Genomic DNA, 20,908 nt, shown 5'->3' on the forward strand with positions numbered 1-20,908 from the left:
AGCAATTAAAATGCATGGGAAACTCAGTAAAAAATGCATTATTCTAACTCCAGCAAGTACTCATTTTTAGTAAAAATTAAATCTTTATCTGTCTGAATGCAGTGTTTCCTGTTGGTCTTGTCATTTCATAGACTTCATCTGAGACACTTTAAAGTGTAGTACCAGCCTGGAGTCAATATCACTAGTCACCTACCTACACATTAGGACAGTGGTTTTTAGCTTGATTAACTTTCAAGCCTTTTCTAAGACTTGTTTTTTTATAAATTAATTAAAAAGAAATTAATTTTGTAATTTTCCTTGTTCTATTTTTATGCTTACATTACATTAGTGACACTTTTATATTTTAATTAAGTTAAACTTAATTGGCAAATTAGGAAAGTTTTAAAGTATTATATCATTGTTAATTTAATATTTTTTTACATATATGCTGACAGACTATCTTAGAAGTTTATAGAGTAATAATATATAAAGATAGCATTTGTGCGGTTTGGAGTTTACTCTGCTTTTAAGAACACAGCTTCCCCAGTGACACACCTTTTTAAAAGGTGTGTGTGGGAGAGTGTTTATTCTAAAACAGAAAAATATGTGTCCCCTCTACAGATTGCACTACTTAGCAGTACTCTAACGCTCTCTTCCTGAACACCCTGTGGAGGAGGCAGTTTGTCTTGTGACTTGTCATTGTGCTTTATGTCCAGGATTCTGTGATTGCACTTACTCAGAGTGTCCTACCTAATGACACACTAAATAACCACACCTTCACTTAATGTGACATCAGAGCTTAATTATCATAGTAAATTCTACAATCGTTGTTGACTGTCTTTAATCATATTTCTTACCTTCAAATTTTTCAAAGTTAGGATTTTAAATTATGCACAGCTGCAGTCCTAGAAACAGACATTCATGGTTTCAACTTGACATTTCAGAGATGCCTGCCTCTGTACATCTTTTGCAGCATATAGGTTGTTCTGGGGTACTTTATGATTCTTTTGTCTTAAGTTTAATGGAACACAAATTTATTATTTTTTCTTGACATAAAACTAGAAAACCAAACTTTCAGGAGATGAATAAAAAAGACTAATATCTAAATTGAATATTAAATATTTTTATTGTATTTCTCTTATTGTTTTAATTATATATGTGCCAAAATATTTGGATTTTAATCTTTACAGTGAAATATACTCCTAGACTCTTGTTCACAGAAACTGGTTCAGTTGGTACTATCGTGGTTTTAAAAGGTCACAAGATGACTTTGACCAGTTAAGAATGTGGCCTCTCTTCATTTAACTTCAGTGTTAGAGTTACCATCTTAATAGACAATAATGAATGAACAATGTCACTCTGTTTTCAAAGAATATTAGTACATATTCTAATGTAATCTTTAGGTAAATTTGTGTTGCTTAAGAAATCATTTGAATTTTTCAAAATTTATTTTAAAAGTTAAGATTAGTTGTTCTTGAACAAATCCAATCAAATGTGCTGTTGGATACATTTACATAAAATTAAATGGTGTAATAATACTTCCAATCAAATAATTTAAATAGAAAGTATTATCTCTGTGCTTACCATTTAAAGTATCTCTGTAAGGACCACTTTCGTGTTTTTGCAGGTACTGTAATAGGTGTTGTCATTTATACTGGAAAAGAGACTCGAAGTGTAATGAACACATCCAATCCAAAAAATAAGGTAGGCTAGATTAAGGAGCAACTGCTTTAATGAACTTGCTTTTTCCTTTCAGTAAGAAAGTACATGTAGTTCTGAATAGCCCATTCATTTTAGCTTAATACATAACATAAAATTACTTTCCAAAAGGTTGGTGATTTAGAATAAGAATTCTCTGTATTTATGTAACAACATGCACATACAGAAAAATTTCCAAAAGTATCTTTTCTTGGTTAATCAGTTTTATATGTCTCTTAAATTTTCATTACTGGATGTACAATTTACCCATAATTTGACAGTTAATTGTAGGTCTTTTAATGTCTCTTCAATCTACTTTACAATTGGCACTCTTTATTTTTATGTTAATGATTCGTTTTAAAATAAAGGAATCTGCATTATTTTTAGAGTACTTAATTTCATAGTGTTATATTTTTAAACTAGTTTTATGTAAATTATTGCCATTTTAGAAGAGATATATTAAAAACTAGATTTTAGTTTTAAAGATTGCTTGATTCTATTTCTAAACTAATATATTTCTAAAATTGTTATTTATCCACTCAACATGTATCATCCAAAGTTAAGTGTATGACCTCAGGTAAGAACTTGAACCCTGGCAGTTGACTGCCTGGCTTATAGTCTGGGCATTGCCATTAACCAGCTCTTTGACTCTGGACATGTGGCTTAATTCTGTGTCTTACTACTCAATAAATGTTACCTATCATTATTATCTTCCTGTGAAATGAAATGTGAAGTGTTAACGAATGCCATAGATTTTGAACCCAACCCTCAATGTCAGTCAAGAAGTCTTTACTAAGTAGTTGTGCGCAGTTCTGAGTTCCCCACATCCCTCCACCGACCCGACCCTGGAAAACCCCGTCCACTGATCCTCTGCACTCACTCCTCCACACTCTCTTCCTCTCCCACACTCTCTTCCTCTCCCACACACTTTTAAAAAAGACCCTTCTAGATTTCCCTGGTGTTAGCAGTATGTACCTTATATTAGGAAGGCACCTTTGGAGTTTCCCACATTAGATTTAAATCGTCACTTTGCCTCTTGACAACCTCACATGTAAAGCAAATATGCTCTTCCAGTGTCAGGCTCCTTCTTGGTGCTCAGTCCATGTTTTGTGCCCTCCCCAATGGAAGTTGTGGGGGCAGTAACAGCTAAGGGAAGGCAGAGTGCTCCCCATGCATGCACGCACACTCACAAACATGGGCACACATGTACACATGCATTCATGATGCTGAGCACTTCTTTCCATTAGGTCACTAGTCTGCACCACACCCTCCGCCAAGCCGCTGTGCTTTGGTCGCAGTGCAGGGAGATCGTAGAGCAGGAGGCTGGGGCTTGTCAGCCCATGTTCATTTCTCCTTGGAGGCACTATGCACAGAGCTCCAACTACATATGGAACCATTTGTGTAAATTGAGGAATAATCTTGGGAGAGAAATAAAGTCTCTAAATTTGCATATGCCATTAAATCTTTCTAAGTGTTAAATGTCAGATTTAAAAGGAAAATTTCAGGAAAAGGTTACAGGCTACAATGGACAGCAAGTAACAGATGTAATTTATCCAGGGAAGCATTGACATATGCTGGGTGAAAAGAGTATGTGATATGTAAGTCCCTAACTAGAGAAGGGAAGACAGATTATTAATCTGTTCATACGACATTATCATCTGCAGTCTGCAGCTCACTGTTCTGACATAGCTTAGTAACCAACAAACTTTTGGACTTCAAAGAGCACTAGTAGGAATAAAAAGTAAACATTTAATAGGGAAATCAAATCATTTACCCAGGTTTCACTGGACTTCTTCAGGGAATCAAAACTGTTCCTAACCTCAATTCTGAGAGCTATGTGCATGGAGTGTAGGTAACCGATGTGATCAGATCCGATTTTGTGGTGGAGTCCATTGGCAGCCATCATTTGGGGTGGGAATACCAATTTGTGAGAGTCATGTCTCTGTCCAGCTGTTCCACGGGCTGCCCTGAAACCATAGTAGCTACTACAACACAGGTTTCTTCTCCTCACTGCACATGTTGCTCTGCTTATCATGGCCTCTCGGTGCCTCTGGAAACTAGGTCAGAAGAAATGGCTGAGTCCATGCTGACCTCACGGCTTCCTCAGCCAGAGCAATTCAGTGGCCTCGTGTAAGTTGAAGGACTCAGGGCAATATGGCCCTACCTTTCGTACAGAATTGAGAACTGACTACACACTGCGTGCTCCATGGTTAGAGTCTCTAGTAAAAAAAAAAAAAAAAAGAGGGATCTCATAGAATCTCCCATGCCAGGAGTTAGGGTGGTGAGCAGGAGAGCAGCCAGGAAGGACAGTGGGAGAAGAAGGCATTTCCAGAGGCCAGTCGTCAGCAGCACACTGGTGCTGTGGAGACAAGGGGGACAGAGTCAGTGAAGAGAGGGCCGTGGGAGATGCAGGTGGGAAACATTATAGAAGTGACAGTCATTGCCATAGATCTGTTGGTGTGCAATTCAGAAGGACAGGTGGGAGTGCTCTTTCAAGGTCAGCAGTGTTAGGCAGGGTGTGTGTGTGTGTGGAGGGGTGGGAGAGCATGTCAGAGCATTGGCATCAGAGTGGGAAGACTGAACAGGCTTGGGGCGGGGAGTGGGTAGCCCCAGCACTGGATACCCAGTGGAGATTAAAAATGACAAAAACTGTACCACATGAATAGGGTTTTATTTATTGATTTTATTTGTTTCTGGTGAGAAAATGAATATTATACAACTATGAATGCTTTCAATAAAAGAAGAGAGTGTCTTAGTTTTTAAAGAACTAAAAATATTCTACAGAAGAATAAGTCTTATGGATATTCAGGAGGAGTAACTTAAATATGTAAACATAAGGTTACTTAAAAGGAAGTTACATATTGTTATATAGAGAGTAGCTGCCATATAAACATGGCTTCTTTGATTTATATAAAATATTTACAATCATCAGTCAGTCTCTCCTTCCTTCCTCCTCTCTCACACTCTGTTTCATTTATTTGCTATTTTCATTATTAATTAGTGTATATAAGAAGGACATGAAAATTTGGAAAATTGCTTGAAGTTCCTAGGATAAAAAACACTGCAGTAAAAGCAGTGCTGATTTAAGGGGGGGAAAGTTAATGCGCAGAATTTGAAGTAATGAACTTGATGCAGAACATGGTAAGGGTTTGAGGCCACTTCTGATACACAGAGGACCATAGCCTCACAGTTGAGGCTTGTGAATTTCTGAGCAATCCACGGACCCTACTAGTGCAGGGATTTTCTGTTTGTAGCAAAGCTGGTAGCAGGTGTGTGGTTTCCTGAGGCTGATTTTCAAGAGCCCCAAAGTGGAAGCAAAGTAGTGGCTAATCTAAAGTGGCAGGTGGCTGGGTGGACATGTCAGGGGATTAGAGGTAACATGCATGCCTGCAGATCAGTGGAATCAGTGACATCAGAAGGCCCTATGGTTAGGATAGTAGACATCCTAGCACTTCCATCACCCACTCTCCTAGGCTATGACCAGGAATGCTGTCTCAGTCTGGGAATGTCATCAGCCTTTCTTGCTAATGGGGGCATGAGTGTGTGCAACTCCCCACTGGCATGGGGGCTTCTTGAGGATGAGCATTTGTACGTTTTAAACTGTTCTCCCATATGGATGTTGGATTTTTAACCAGTATTGTCGGTTGTTTCATAACACATTTTTTAAACTTATCGTTCTACTTGACTGATGTCCCAAGCCTTATTTTGGCTAATTCTCTTTTTTATCTTCATTCATTCTCCTCTAGCTTCCTTTTTTAAAAGAAGGAATATTCTTCATATACCTAAAACCTAGTGTTAACAGATATCATACTATTTTATTCTAAGTGTGCATTTAAAAAAAATAGAAATGAAGATTCTTTCTCTAGGTGCTGCCTTAATCATCTTACTTTGTAAGACCTAGCCCGCACAGCCACATCTCATGCCCTAGGTCAGTGGTCGGCAAACTTGTGAGCCGCAGTTTGCTGACCACTGCCCTAGGTGAATGGCCCTGGGCTGCTGACATCAGCTTCACATCAACCTATACAACCCAGCTGAGTCAGTGATTGGGTGTGGGGGTTCTGATGTCACTGTCCCCTTAGGTCATGGCAACTAAGATGCACAGAGAATTATACATGGGTTCATTAAGCTATACCCATTTTAGTGACACTGATGCATGTCCACTTGAATTACCCTTGGGATTGGTCTTTGAAATTGGATCTTGAAATCTAACTTGATGATTTTATATAATGAGAACATAGCTTTATGCTTATTGCATAAGTTTATTAAAATACTTCCTTTAAATGCAGCATGTTTTATCCAGACGTGGGGATTAAGAATAAATTCTACAGTGTTGCTAGATGGAGGAACACTCTGTAATAAAAAGTTCTTAGAGCTCCTTTCCAGGGTGAGAATGTTTTTCCTCCTCTGTCACCAATACAGACAGAAAGCAGGGAGATGAGTCCATACAAGCTTGAAGATATTTTAAAACTTTGAACAAATCAAAAGTCTTTATTACTAAGCAATTACTTTTATGATAATATTTGGTGAACGTTTAAATTATAAGGAGTGCAACTTGATGGATTGCTTTATAAAACTGAGCTTGAGATATATTTAATAAGATGACACTTGATTACATTTAAGAGGAAAAAATTTCTTACAGAAGGTTAAGAAAAATCAATTGTGACAGGTTGCCATTTTCACGCCATTCATAAGAATAAGTTGCTCCTAGCAAGAACGTCAGGATGAAATGATAATACAAATTGCTTCAAGTGGCTTTTGTCATCCCTTGGGCATATTGATTTGTGTTCCTAATAAAAAGATGCTTTCAGACGTCTCACTGACAGACAGACAGGTGATATGTGCCATTATGGGAATTAAAGCACTATGCTCCTTGGATTGTTGCAGAGGCATTTCGGATAATAGAGCACAATAGAATCAGCTATGGTGGACTTTGCAAGTTAAATTATCAAGGCTGTTTTGGAGAATAGCTTCTTATTTTTAAAAGGACAATTAATATTTTAAAGTTCTGTTAATTTATATTAAAATATTACAATGGGATAACTTATTTTTCTCTTTCCTTGTGGTTGCATGCAGGCACAGTACCCTTAATTTTTTTTAATAGTTGCCTTCTTGAATAATAAAATAGTTTCAGATTTACATACTGGTTTAAAGATGTGATCATGTACTTCCTCAAAGAACTGTATGTTATAGAATGTAGTGTTGTAGGCAGTCCACATAGCTAAAAGGGCTTTTGGAATGCTTGCTTTGATAACTGTTATTTGTATAACAAATCCTAGTGTTTCAAGCCTCACCAAGAGAAGATGAACTAGACGGAGAAGCAGACCTGCGCTAAGGAGACTCAGGAGCATGTGACAGGACAGGGTGGCTCTCAGTGATGACACACCCAGCTCACAGCACTCCCATAGCCACATGTGTGTGCCACTGCTGCTCACAGTTCAGAATTGTGTTTATCAGCATTGTGTAGAAGTAAACTGATCATTTCAGGAAAGCAGTAAAGAGAAAAAATATGCTAAGTGTTGTGAAGGCAGTCCTGACATCGGGAACATAATGCTTGTCAGAGGGAATAGCCAGTATCCAAACTGGAAAATGGAGTCAGTCTCTGAAGGCCTCTTAAGTATGAATTTCATTACAAAGCAGGGGTTCTACATAGGAAAAACAATCATGTTTATTATTATTTAAAGTCAGTACCTTGTATTTTACTGAAAAGTTTATATAAATTTCTGAATGAGAAGGGCTTACTAATCATTTCTTGTGTAGTAAATAAGAACTATTTGGTAGCATTTCATCAACTCTGTTCAATACAGCTAAATTCTCTATAACCCAAAGTCTTAACAGCCAAGCATAATTTATTCAAGAATCAAATAAGTGTTTCAGTAATGGTTTTTGTTTTTTTGGAATCCTATGTTCTTTACCATGAGGCCATAAAAATTGTTAGAAATTTGTGGAAACTGTGATAATTTATTTATCATGACATTTTAATCTTAATTTATAAGCTCACAAAACTGAGTATTTACTATTAACAGATTATTCTGAAGCATTCCTGATTAAAGCCTTTTTGGATAAATGAGTAAGAATCATGATCTGAGTATTTTATAAGATTGAGAGTAGAGAAAGACCAGTTTCAAAGCTTCTCTGTGGAACTGAAATGAAAGTAGGCACAGGGATGGGTAATTTTGTTGTGAGTGAAGACAGAAAAGGAAGGTAGTGCACTGTTGTTTTGAAATTCTCAGCATAGATTCACTCTTCCAGGCATTGTGAGCCGCAGGCAGGCGGGCCTGTGTAGTGTGGATGTTGTTCCTTTATGCACATTGAACCCTTTCTGGTCAGCAGGCATCACAGCCCAGCCTTTGCATGGTGTGGGCTCAGGCAGACGACTCTGGGGAAAACTCTAAGCAAAGGTCAGCTGTGGCCTCTGGTTTTCTTACCATGCCCCACCTGGGAAGGGCTGCTAGAGCAGAGTTCTGGAGGGCCCTCTGTGGTTCCTCCTCCTCAGAGAAGAGGCCAGGTACCTACTACGCAGCACCTGGCAGGCTGTGTGGATGCTTCTCCTTAGAGCTATGGCCTGGAGAGGACACCAGTGAAGAGGGGGACCGAAGGGGATAGGGAGCCCCAGCTTGCTGCCAGGATCATGGCCACAGTGACACATGGCTCAAGAGCCAACCTCCTGCAGCAGACCCCATGACTCGGGCATTTTCTCCTTGGTTGCCATGTTATCTCAAGCCTCTAACAGTGCCTGCCACATTACTGAATGATTAAATTATTTTCCTTAAGGAGCAGTTCATGTTTTTTAACCCTCCATAGTTACTTTTTTCTAAGCGATATTTTTTAAAAATTCATCAGAAACCAATCTTAACACATCTAGTTTCAACTTAATAATCTTTTCCTACATCTATCTATACTAATAAAAGAGTAATATGCTAATTAGATCAAGAGACCTTCCAGAGACCTTCTGTACAAAGCCATGGTGGCGGGGCCGAGGCAGAAACGGTTAGGGGTGATGGGCTGGCAGGGGAGAGCAATCGGGGACAATCACGCCATCAGGGGAGAGCAATTAAGGGGATCAGGTCAGCAGGGGAGGGCAATTGGGGGCGATCAGGGCATCAGGGGAAAGCAGCTAAGGGGATCAGGCGGGCAGGGGAGGGTAACTGGGGGCATTCATGCCATCAGGCAGAGCTGGTTAGGGGCCATCAGGCAGGCAGGCGAGCAGTTAGGAGCCAGTGGTCCCAGATTGTGAGAGGAATGTCCAACTGCGGGATCGGGCCTAAACCAGCAGTCCAGCATCCCCCAAGGGGTCCATATTGGAGAGAGTGCAGGCTGGGCTGAGGGACCTTCCCCCTCTTCCCCCGCCCCCCCATGCCTGGGCCTCTAGTGTATATATATAAAAGGCTAATATGCTAAGTGTCCCTCCTACCATCTGACTGGTCACTATGATGTGCGCTGACCACTAGGGGTCAGACAATCAACACAGGAGCTGCCGAGCTGCAGTGAGTTGGCAGTGACAGTTCTCCAGTGATGCACCCTGAAACCAGAGAGGAAGGAGCCCGATTCCACCTTCAGCCATGGGTTATGTTGTTGCTGGGGCACTGTTGGGCCCCGAGTCTGGTTTACTGCACACTTATGTTTGCATTCCATGCCCTGTACGACAGCAACTCTGCAGAGTGCGCTCTCACACTTTGGGACCCCTGGGGGGATGTTGGAGAGCCGGTTTCAGCCCAATCTCTGCAGGCCAGGCCTAGGGACCCCACCTGCTGGAGGGACCCCACTCACTCCCTAGACGCTGGGAAAGGACCATGGGAGGTTGGCTCCAGGGTATGTCCAGCCCGTCTCACCCAGTCCCACCCTGCTGGCCACCTTCTAATTAATTTCCTTTCAATGTGCACAAATTCGTGTACCAGGTCACTAGTCTAAAATATATTCAGGGTGTATTTTCTTATATTTGATTTATTGACATTAGAATAGCAACTCTACCAAACTTTTTTAAAACTGCATTAAAACATGTATATGATAAATTTAACATGAGATTTGGTAGCTTGCTTTCCCCATGTAATTAGCATTGTCAGCCAATAATTACCTTTTGCAAATCTTTCAACTGCATCACATGAGTTTGACTTGAAGTTTTCTGTTTGTTCACAGGGTTATTATGTTACGATGTTTGATTGATGCTTGTATTGGCCCTTCTTTGGCCTGTGGGAGTCCCTTCAACCTGGAAGTTGTGTCCCATTATTGTAAACCCATCATTTAAAAATATTATTTTGCTCTTTCTGTCACAACAAGATGTTCTAGATTTATCTTGTAATTTTTTGCCCCAGCCCTGGGATCAACCCTGCATTTCTTTAATAAGCAGAGTATGGTATTTAAAAGTCAGGATCTGGGAGTTGGGTGTGCTCATTGATGTTCAGGTATGTTCCCAAGCCACACAGTAGACAGGCTGAGGGAATAGATGAATGGGTGGGTGGGTGGATGGATGGATGGATGGATGGATGAGTTGGGTGGTTGAATGAGTTGGGTGACTGGATGGGTAGGTGGATGGATGAATAGGTGGATGGATGGATAGATAGGTGGGAGAATGAATGGAAAAAATGGATGAGTGTGTGAGAGGGTGGGTGGATAGATAGATAGATGGACAGACAGACAGAGGGGCCAGTGAGTCGAAGGAATGGATGGGTGGGTGGGTGATTGGTTGGATGGGTATGCATACAACTTTTAGGTCTGTTTATTTTTATATTTATGTGTATTGGACACCATGAGTTCAGACACACTTTCACTTCCAATTCACATCCATGGCATTTCTTTTAGTCTTGTAGTATTTCCGTGTTATTGTAATTCTCTTCCCTGACAGTGAGAAACATGATTACCATTACCCTTAATGTCTTTACTCCACCAATCCCTGCATGTACCAGCCTGCACCTCCTTCCTCCTGAGCTCCAGCATCTGGGCCAGACCACCCTCGCCTGTTTCCTTCCTCAGTGGGCTTGGCTCCACTATCCCCTTTTCCCCACCTAGGCTGTGTCCTCTTTGATGCCTGGACCTCTCTGCTCAGGCACATATGTGTGTAATATGTTTAGATAGAAAGATGTGGACACATTCAACAAATTATTCTCTCATGATTTTATTTTTTATTTCACTTCTTGAGGACTAAAGCCATGGGTTTGTTCATTTTGTAGATTTCATCCAAAGCTTATAATGTTAAGGCAAACACATTAGGTGTGCAGTAAATGCTGATTTAGTGAACAGATGAATCAGTCATTGAGAGACCAATGAAAGACACATTAGCTGTGTAAATCAGCACCCTGAAAGAGCCTTGAGATGAGTATTTGTCTTTAACTGAGTTAGAAGAAAGTATGACCAAAAGAGCTCTGAATCTTCTCAAGTGCAGAGCATAACATTCTACCTGCAAGCAGTGTGTTTCATTTTTTGCACATCTGTGGTCTCAGATGACTGTGTCAGCATAGCAGGTGAGCTTGCCAAGGGACCCTTGTCTTTCCAGAAAGCTCTGGACAGATGCAAGTGCCTAGGGTTTATTCCACATGGGAACACCATCTCCTTCCAGTGACTCTGTGTCTCCGTCCTCTCAGTCTGCCTCATAATCACAGTGAACCTGTCTGCATGTCAGTGCCTGTTGCCTCCTCTGCTGCTCAGGGAGCAGAAGTAAACACTGTCACCAAAGAGATTATAATCAACAGGGGCGTTCCTCACAGACATACTGTCGTCTTTCTCTTCCCTTACATTTGCACATACCAAATCCATAGTAAGTAATGATTTATCTTAGGTGTGACTTATTCTGCTGGCAATAAAGATATTGTTGTGTTTTTTTTTTAATGTTCCAAATTAAGTGACTTCAGAGCTAATGAACAGATTTAGGAAGCTAGACCCAGAACTCAAATCATGTCTTCTAAGCTGCACAGCTAGACTTCAGTGAATGCTGTTGTTGGCACTGATGTGAAATCAAAAGTGTTCTTCTTCACTGCAGTAATGTTGATCACTGACGCTGTTACCTGGAAGCATGGAATTGCCCAGCTGTATTGTGGACACTCCCTCCATCACCAAATACACACATAAAAATCAGAGCTAGAAAAAGACAAATGTAACATTTCCAGATAAAGTTCATTAACCTGTGGAAATGAGCAACTCTCTACGCAACAATTTAGAGAAGGATTTATTTTGTTTGGGTTGGGTATTTAGTCATTCAAGCAACAATTTTCTTAAGTTAAAGTCAATAATTTGTTTTTTTATTACAATTACAAAAATTGTTTCATAGCCTTAAGATATAGACATGGTCTGAAACACATAATATAGAGAACAGAATTTTCATAATGGATCAATTTAATACGTTTTTAATTCCAAACAATATAAAGAAAAATGACTGCTCCCAAGGTTTAATTTCACTCTCAGATGATGCATTTGCCCTAGCTCTGGATAAATGTGAAGGCATTGCAGCGGCCTCAGTTCAGGAGGGTGGGGGTGCAGTCAGCTCAGGCTGCTGTGGAATATATTCCAGATTTAAGAGGAAAATCAAATTGCAGACTTTCCTCACAGTTTTTTAATTATTAATCAATCCTTATTTGAGATATACTCTGAAACTACGGCTTTGGGGGTAAAGAATCCTAATAATTTATGGTTGCTAATTTTTAAAAAAATGGGTTCTTAGACATTTTGAAGTATCCCTATTATTTGCACTGGTTCATTTAATACTCATTTGAATCGTTTTAAGAGTGTATAATGTGCAGGGTTGTAGACACAGGTTGTTTCCCAGTGAACACTGAGGTTAGATCGGCTCATGATCACACACGATTTTATAAGTGAGATATGCGTTGCTCAGGGAAGACATTCTCTGTCTAAGTTTTAAGAGTAAATAGAGCAGTTTAATTATTTTCTCCCTTAAAATGAGCATAGAAGTTCATGAAGTGTAGAGTGTGCATTTTGTAATTTTGTTAATGCTATAGTAGTAGATTTTTAGGATCCAGTGGGGGGTTTGTTGGCCATCCTGTTGTCACCTCTGCTCTTGGCCCTGCCTGCTTCTCTTCACTGTCTGTCTAACATCCTGGTTAATCTGATTGTTGTATGCAGGTTGAGTTATTAATGCAGAGTGGTTTTTCTGTTTCTAACTTTTGATATCAGCTTCCACATGGTTACGTTTCATACTGATGGATTGAGTATAAGTTCATCCTTCGCTTCTTCAGAGAAGAACCTGGATGCTGAGGTGATACTCTTTCACCCATTTGATGAAAATGGATTTCCTGCATGTGGTTCAGCACAGTGAAGACACAGATGATGGCGGGAGAAGAGGAGTACAGGGGGTAGTGAAGGGCTGGTGGGAAAGAGGTTTAGATGGTTGGTCTTGAACCCAGTAGGTGAGAGAGATTGCCAGGCAAGAGCAGGGCAGATTTTGATTAGACTTGGGGTAGGGCTGGGTTAAAGGGTCAGCAAGAGTCTTCGGGATCCTAAATGAAAGGAACAACCTCTGGGTTTAGCACATCCCAGTAATTTAGAAATTTAGAGGATGAAATTCAACTTTTGCTTTGTTCTCAGTCCCCCTCCCAGAAGACACTCAACAGAAACAGTGAGGGGTGTGCTGCATTCAGACAACTGCTGCCAGACCTTCTTTGTGTCATTTGTCTGCCACTGCAGGTGTTTTTCGGGTACTTGACCTCTCCCAGTGGAATGGCTTATAGGAGTTTCTACCTGCTACATCACTGGTCTCTCCTATGGACTTACGCAGTGCAAGTGACGCCCTCAGCTGACACAAATGAAAATGTGTAGGATTTCCTCAGTGTAACATCTATAAACATTTTTTATCATAGGTTATCGTGTATATCATTTAATTAGCTTCTCATTTCTGAAGTTTCAGAAATGCCCTTTATTGAGCAGCTTTTAAGACTTCTTATCCGGTTTTATATGTACTTAATTTTCTTCTAGAATAATCTTCCTCCTCATAACATGTTGCTAATACTGTATGTGGAGCCACAGAGCAGTATAAGTCATGCTCCTATTCAACTAGGGAGCTTTTGATCAGTTCTTGAATTTTGCTTAAGAACAAGAATAATACTGTTTTTTTAATTTTTAAAATGTTTTGCTGACTTTGCACCCTTATACAAAGTGCAAAGCTGTGTTCTGAACAGGCAAGATCCCGAGTTGTGCTCACATTGTGATGACTGGCGTCACTTGCACTGCGTAACTCCATAGCCAGTCATCACAATGTGAGCACAACTCGGGATCTTGCCTGTTCAGAACACAGCTTTCCCAGCTCCTCACAACCTTTGCTGACCACCCACCTGCAGGAAGCCACTGTCTCCATAGTGGATCAGGAAGTTCACACAAATACACTTAGGTGATATGTATTTTTTAACATTTGGCTTGTTTTGTGCAGTAGTCTGCATGTGTGACTTTGTTTGTGTTGTTGCGAGTCATGGTACTTTGTTCATTTTCATGTCTGTGCACTGTCACTCTACAATGGACAGGTCTCTGGGTCCTTGCCAGCTTCTTGCTATTATGTGTTGTCTGCTCTGTATAATGTCGAACAGGCAGGCACATACTTCTGTCACCTGTGTACCCAGCAGGGGAATGCTGGGTCATGTGATACGTTTATAGCCATTTATATCATCTCAGTGTTCACTCTTCCCAATGGTATAAATGAATTCAACTTCCTCTGTGACCTTATCCACACTGGTGTTGTTGGTTGTTTGAAAAGCATTAACATCTGAGTGGTGCTCCTGTTTGCACCTCCTGACCGCCGGTGGGGTCAGGTTTCCTTCCCATGTCATTGGCTGCCTGGGCCTTGGTCTGAGCACTGCCTGCCTGTATCTGTTGCCCATTTTCCTACTGGACCGTGAGTCCTTTTCTTACTGTTCTGTAGGAGTCTTTGTAGATCCTAACATGAGCACTTTTGGTACATGAGTATTACTTCACATACTCTTTTGCTGGCTTCTTACTGTCTTCATGTGTCTTGGTGAATAGCAGTTCTTAGGCCTAATACAGTTTATCTTTTCCTTTTCTGATTTAAAAACATTTCTTTTCCCTAAGTCATGGTGTCACTCTCTTATCTTATAGAAGTTTTATTATCTTTTCTTTTTCTGATTTAAGAAATATTTCTCGCCAAAACCAGTTTGGCTCAATGGATAGAGCGTCGGTTTGGGGACTGAAGGGTCCCGGGTTCGATTCCAGTCAGGGGCATGTACCTTGGTTGTGGGCATATCCCCAGTAGAGATGACTCTCTCCCATCGATGTTTCTAACTCTCTATCCTTCTCCCTTCCTCTCTGTACAAGGTTTGCTAGCTTCCAATGATTCTTAGCTGCCATCTGGTGCAGATTCAGTGCTTCTGTCATCTGCTGCTAATTGCTGTATAAAATCAATAAAATATTTTTTTTTTTTTTTAAAAAAAGAAGAAATATTTCTCTCCCCTAAGTCATGGCAATACTATCTTATCTTACAGAAGTTTTTTTTATTTACCTTTCCCAGTAGCTCTCTATGAAAATATGTAGGATTTCCTCAATGAGTCTTGTCCACACACACATGTGCATCTGAACCTTCGTCTGCAATTGTCTGCAAAGGCCTTTCTGTGCTAATAATATGTACTTACCAGAGGAGCTGGCTTGGGGTTGCATCTGCAGCTGGATTGATTTCCCAAGGGCTTTGCTCAGACTTGAATGTAGGTGAGAACAAAAAGTAAAGGTAGAAGTACCTATGTTTTTATCATACCAGTAACAAGAATGATAGCAAGAGGCATTTAAATGAGCAGTTTCTGTGTGTCAGTGGTGAGCGTAGCTCAGGAAGATCTAGGTGGATTGTGAGCCACCCTGAGTCGTCAACACAGGGCAGAGGGAGAGGGAAATGGGAAATGCAGCCCACAGTCTAGTTGTGGGAATGAAAATAGATCTCGTCCAGAACACCATTAGTGGGGCTGTGTGGGCCAGGAGATCAGGCTGCAGCAGGAGGCAGAAGCTAGGAGGGCTGGCCTTGTGGTGGCCACATGACACACAGGTCCAGTAATAGGAATCATACAGATGCACTTTGTAGAGTATGAAGGCATTTGGGTGGATGTTGCTAGGTCATAGGGGGTCAGAAATGAATCAGTTATAACAATTTAAACAAAAAATGAAGCCATTTTATGTGAGTTCTTAGTGAAAGAGAATTCGTTATTCTTTTATTTGTGTTTGTCTGAAGCATTTTCCTGGCAGATGGACAACGTTCATACAGAGGTAGAACCTGTTGAGTATATTTTGCCATATGACAGTTCACTAATTACTAGGATTTTAGCTCTTTTAGTTTAGGGCAACCTTTGTGCCATTCTGTGGCATGCTTCTTTTCTCAGCCAGCATGTGTAATTACATTTGGAATAAGTGCCCTCCAAGTGCTTTAACAGCGTTTTGATATTAGTGTTGTGACCCAGCAGTTGTCTTCTGGTGGCTGAATAATTAATTTGTGTCTAAGAGCTTTTGAGTGTGATAGTTGCCTAACACAGGGTTTCCTTGTGGAAGGTTTGCTAGCTTCCAATGACCCTTAGCTGCCATCTGGTGCAGATTCAGTGCTTCTGTCATCTGCTGCTAATTGCTGTCACCTGCATATCCAGTCTCTCTTCAGTGAGACGACATGAGCAGCTCACATGCTGCCTTGCTAGTGGGTCCTCATTCCTAAATGTGTGTACCCCAGAAAAGGAAACAGTTGCTGAGGGCTTCTCAGTAGAAGCATTTTAAGTTTATTTGTGTTTTAATAAACATGGTATGAAAGATGGTGACTGTTGTGAAGGTTAATAATTCACTAAATCCAAGTATTTTTTCTGATCTATGATTTGTTTTAATGGTTCCAGCACTCAGTGGCCCATTTAGGCTGGAAGGTCGTCTCTGCACGATGTTACAGACGATTTCGTAAGCAGATCAGCTTTAGTCGGGCACTAGCCTATAGCACCATATTAATGTATTTTACTTGTAATTTAGAGAACAAGAAGAATACCCTGATTTGAGGCTAAACTGTCCCCTGTGGCACTGGCACAGCTGATAATCGCGAACTAGAAAGATGTGTATATCAAATAGTTTACAAAATGAAGCCAGCTGTGTTTCCCTACATACTGTGGCTTCCTGACATGCATCATTAAACCTTATTAGCTACTTCCTTTTACAAAGATTCTTGTAGTCTTGAACATTGCATATTAACATTTTCTGCCCCTCCAACTGGAAATGATTTGCTTTATTGCAGAGTGTCAACTTGCTCTAGTTTCTGATGCGTTCTAATTGGTACTTCAGAGTATAATCATCGGGAGATACCACGCCACGCATTTCTTTATTTGGAAATTAATATAGACCTTTTCACTTTATCTGTCAATCTGTGCAACTTTTTAAGCACATCCCAACTCTGGGGATTGCTTACAAGCCATTAAGTATGAAATGGTTCATAAAATGACTTTGAAGACATAAAGTAACACAAAAATTTTAGATGGTTTAAAATAGTGTTACAGTTTGCCACGATACCAGTAATAAACCTCTTAATAGATTTAATAATATAAAGCAAGATGAAAAGTTTATTCAACCCTATTGCACTTATCATTTAAATTTTTCAGGAAAGTTGCTAAATTTCAGTTTTATTTGAAAACAAAACTATGCAAATCACCAGAACCATGGATTTTGAACATTAACATTGATTTAAAGTTTCCTTTATTCTCTTTTCTGCTATTCTGCTCAGCTGTCTTAAACGTTAAAATGTTTATTGCAATTACCTTTGGTCAGCAGCTGGTCATGCTAACGTGAGTGGGATAGCAAAACAGACAGGACCGTGTCACTCTGTTCAAGATAACAGTAATTCTGAAGTGTTCTAAACCCTGGTCAGCATTTATGGTTGTCCACGTGCTTCTAATGTAATCAAAAATAAATAATGTACATTTGTTACAAGGGAATTTCACGACTTCAGTGACTAGTGACTGAGATGTGGGTTCTAGTGAATATCTTAGTAATAGATCTTGTCAAGTCAGCTAATGACTCTTGATTTAAAAACACTATCGAGTGGTTTTATGTAGTGATAGGTGCCAGATATTGGGAGATTGGGGTGAAGACCTTAACTGGTTCATAAATTCCCACATATTTACTCAATAAGGCATGAAATGCTGAAAGAGATGGTGACACATTACTGCACACCAGCATAGCCTTTGTGACACTAGGGGGTGGGGGTAGGGGCGGCTTACGGGTCCAGTGCAGCTTGTGGGGAGGGAGGGTGGGGGGTTCTGCTATCTGCAGGAAATGGGGATGTGAGAACATGTGTAACTAAACCTAGCATACTAGGTCATTTATGCGTTGTGGAATTTTCCTGCTAATTGTCACCACCCCACTCCACCCCATGACTTAGAATTAGCAGCTTCATGATGCTATGTTTAATATTTGACTCAAGTAGTCCTTAATAAAACCAGACTTCCTGGCATCTATTAAATAAAAACAATGTTAGCTCCTCCTGAGTAAATTCCATAAACCATTAAATAAATACCTTATATTTGTTGGTATGCCAAAGTAACAATTTAAATGGTGGCATTTTGAAATTAATCACCGAACAGATTTCTGACTATTATAGAAATTCATCTGTATCATGACCTCTTACGAAAAGAATCTAGGGCTGGAAATTAAAGTTATATATTATCGAATGGAAAACAATCTTGTATTTTTAAGTACATTAATAATACTACTGAAATTTGTAAATTGATTATGTTTACTAATAAAAACGTAGTAATTCATTCATTCCCTTTTCCAAAATGTTATGAGGAAATTAAGCAGGTGAAAAGGTGGTGCCCTTGTTCCATGCAATTTCCCTGTTAAAACAGCAGTTTCTCTGCCATGTCTCAGGAGGCTCTGGGCAGAGGGCCAGGCTGGTGCCCGGCTGCTCCAGCCGTGTCCTCTGCCTCTCCTGGGGTGGCGATGGCCACACACTCGTTTTTTATGAGAAAGAGTCTTCCTCTTCCTTGTCCCAGCCTCTCCCATCATCTGTGCTGCAACTCTTCTAAGTCACCCACAGGACTAATTCCTTCAGAACCTCACTTTCTAGATAGCAAAAAATAGGGAATATTTTTTTTTAGCTCTTTGAAAAGAGTCAGAGGATTCCCTGGAGTCCTTCTGCCCCAGAATTCCAGGGTGGATGGCGTTCAAAGCCCTGGCTGTGTAGTTAGTAATTTCCTTAACAAGTATTAACAGACCCCAAATTTCAGTAGTAGTATTATTTATGTACTTAAAAATACAAGATTGTTTTCCAATCGATAATATATATTGTTTTCATTAAATGAATATTTTAGAAGTATATTTTAAGGGTGTTTCTAAAATACTCTCACACAATATTTAAAATAATAAGAGACTTTCTACATGCAGGAGAAAATAGAGAGGCACATACCTCCCAGAAGAAAAGTGTGCTCACTAGTGCAGTCTCTGCTGTGTGGACACTGAAACAACTAGGAAATGAGAGGTGACACAGCCCGTCCGCCAACGATTTCATAGGAAGTATGGTGTTCCCTTTCTTACTGTGTCTGTTAAAAATGTTAAGTCTCCTAATAAAAGCCTTTCTTTAAAAATATCAGTACCACTTAGAGGAATTATTAGGAAAAGCTATTTTTTATGTCCTGTGGCTATGAGAGTCCCCTGAGTCTAGAGCAGCACGAAGCAGTCTGATCTCTGGCTGCACTGGGGCAGAGGCGTGCTGCTGTCCAAGTAACATATAGCAAGGGCATTTTATGTAGTAAGGACTCAAGAAGATCTGTTCAAATAAATATAAAGTTCCCAAAATAAATTGCTTATGTAGTTGGATTAAATTGAAATCCAAATGTCTGGCTTCAAATTACACTTATATGAATGATGTTGAACTCAAGTTGAGGTTTCTGGTGTCAGTGGATAGCTTAGATTAGTGAAGTAATTATTTTAAATTGGTGGGTGGTCTTGGCAAAACCATTTAAAATGGATAGCTTCCTACATTGTTGTTAAGACAATAAGGTAGCTATATAGTATATGCAAGATCTTGAAACTTTAAGACAAGCTATTGTTACAATTTTATCAACTTCAAAAGTGTTCAGAGAGCCTTAGCACTATGTAATTATGCTGATTGCCTAAGGTATTTTGGATGTCAAATCTTTAAATATGCTTCCTCATATCCACCATATTAAAGGCTGAAAGTTCTGTCTTGAATTTTGCATGACAAAATAGATATTTAGGGTTACTCCTTTAAAAACAAACAGACAAAACATGTGTTAACCATACTGAATTGGTGGAATTAGATCTAAGTTCTGCTTTCACCAAAAGCACATTTTCAGAATTCAGAAAAAAGAAGCATCAAACTTGAGCACCCTCTGCTGGCTAAGCCGCAGCATGCTAACCCCTTTGCCTTGGCTCCCACCCAAGAAATGTTACTGTAATAATGGCAACAAAATACCAACATGAAACATGACAGTTAGTAGTGTACACAAATTGTATTCACTGTGGTGTTGGAATTATAATGATTTATATGGTTTGATCTCCTTTATATCTCTGATTTTCAGGTAAGTTGTGTACTTCCGTAAAATAAGATCAGGAGTACTATACATTAGAAAATTGTGGGATTTTCTTAATATTAAGTGCTGGGTTTTGATGTAATTTGTGTACATAGAGTACAAATTAAATTTCCAAATAGTTTTCAGTCTTTTTTTGTATTTGTGCATACTTATTTTTGTTTTAAATATGGCTTTGATGTGTCACAGTTGAGAATATTTAAAATAATTAATAATAATTACTAAACAAAAAAAATTGCTTTAAACTGGATGACTTTTTATATATTGGTTGTATTTAATAAAGGTTCTAACATGACAGAGGGTCTGTCATACAGTAACTGGCATGAGAGATTGTCCTTCGTGGACATAAAAAGTAAGCCTGCGTTTGTAAAAGCAGATCTGAGATGTGTGTATGTGTGTAGACATGTTTTCATAGAAATGTCTATTTTATGGCATTTTTGACAATTATGGGAAGTATTCTGTTGTGTGAATATGTTTTGTAGGAAATTCAAAGGCCAGTATTGAAATTTCTCAAATGATTTAGAACAGTGATTCTAAATTTTTCTAATGCCGCAACCCTTTAACACAGTTCCTCATGTTGTAGTGACTCCCAACCATAAAATTATTTTCATTGCTACTTCATAACTATAATTTTGCTACTGTTAATGAATCATATGTAAATATCTATGTTTTCCGATGGTCTTAGGCTCTACAGCAGCAGTTCTCAACCCACAACCCACAGGTTGAGAACC

The 20,908-nt window shown here is 39.6% G+C and overlaps 1 protein-coding gene across 2 annotated transcripts in view; it reads left to right on the plus strand.

Moving 5' to 3' along the window:
* Window positions 1-20,908, plus strand: part of ATP9B (ATPase phospholipid transporting 9B (putative)) — a 133,506-nt gene that overhangs the window by 57,883 nt on the left and 54,715 nt on the right. For both annotated transcript variants that reach the window (XR_014795342.1, XM_084887978.1), the window contains exon 11: window positions 1,607-1,683. Coding sequence is in view for 1 of the 2 variants with exons in the window: in XM_084887978.1 (XP_084744104.1) it covers window positions 1,607-1,683 (77 nt within the window). In the remaining variant the exon portion in view is untranslated. The remainder of the gene's footprint in view (window positions 1-1,606; window positions 1,684-20,908) is intronic.

The sequence above is a fragment of the Pipistrellus hanaki genome (assembly GCF_964339955.1).
Source record: "Pipistrellus hanaki genome assembly, chromosome: 6".
NCBI classification, from domain to species: Eukaryota; Metazoa; Chordata; class Mammalia; order Chiroptera; family Vespertilionidae; genus Pipistrellus; species Pipistrellus hanaki.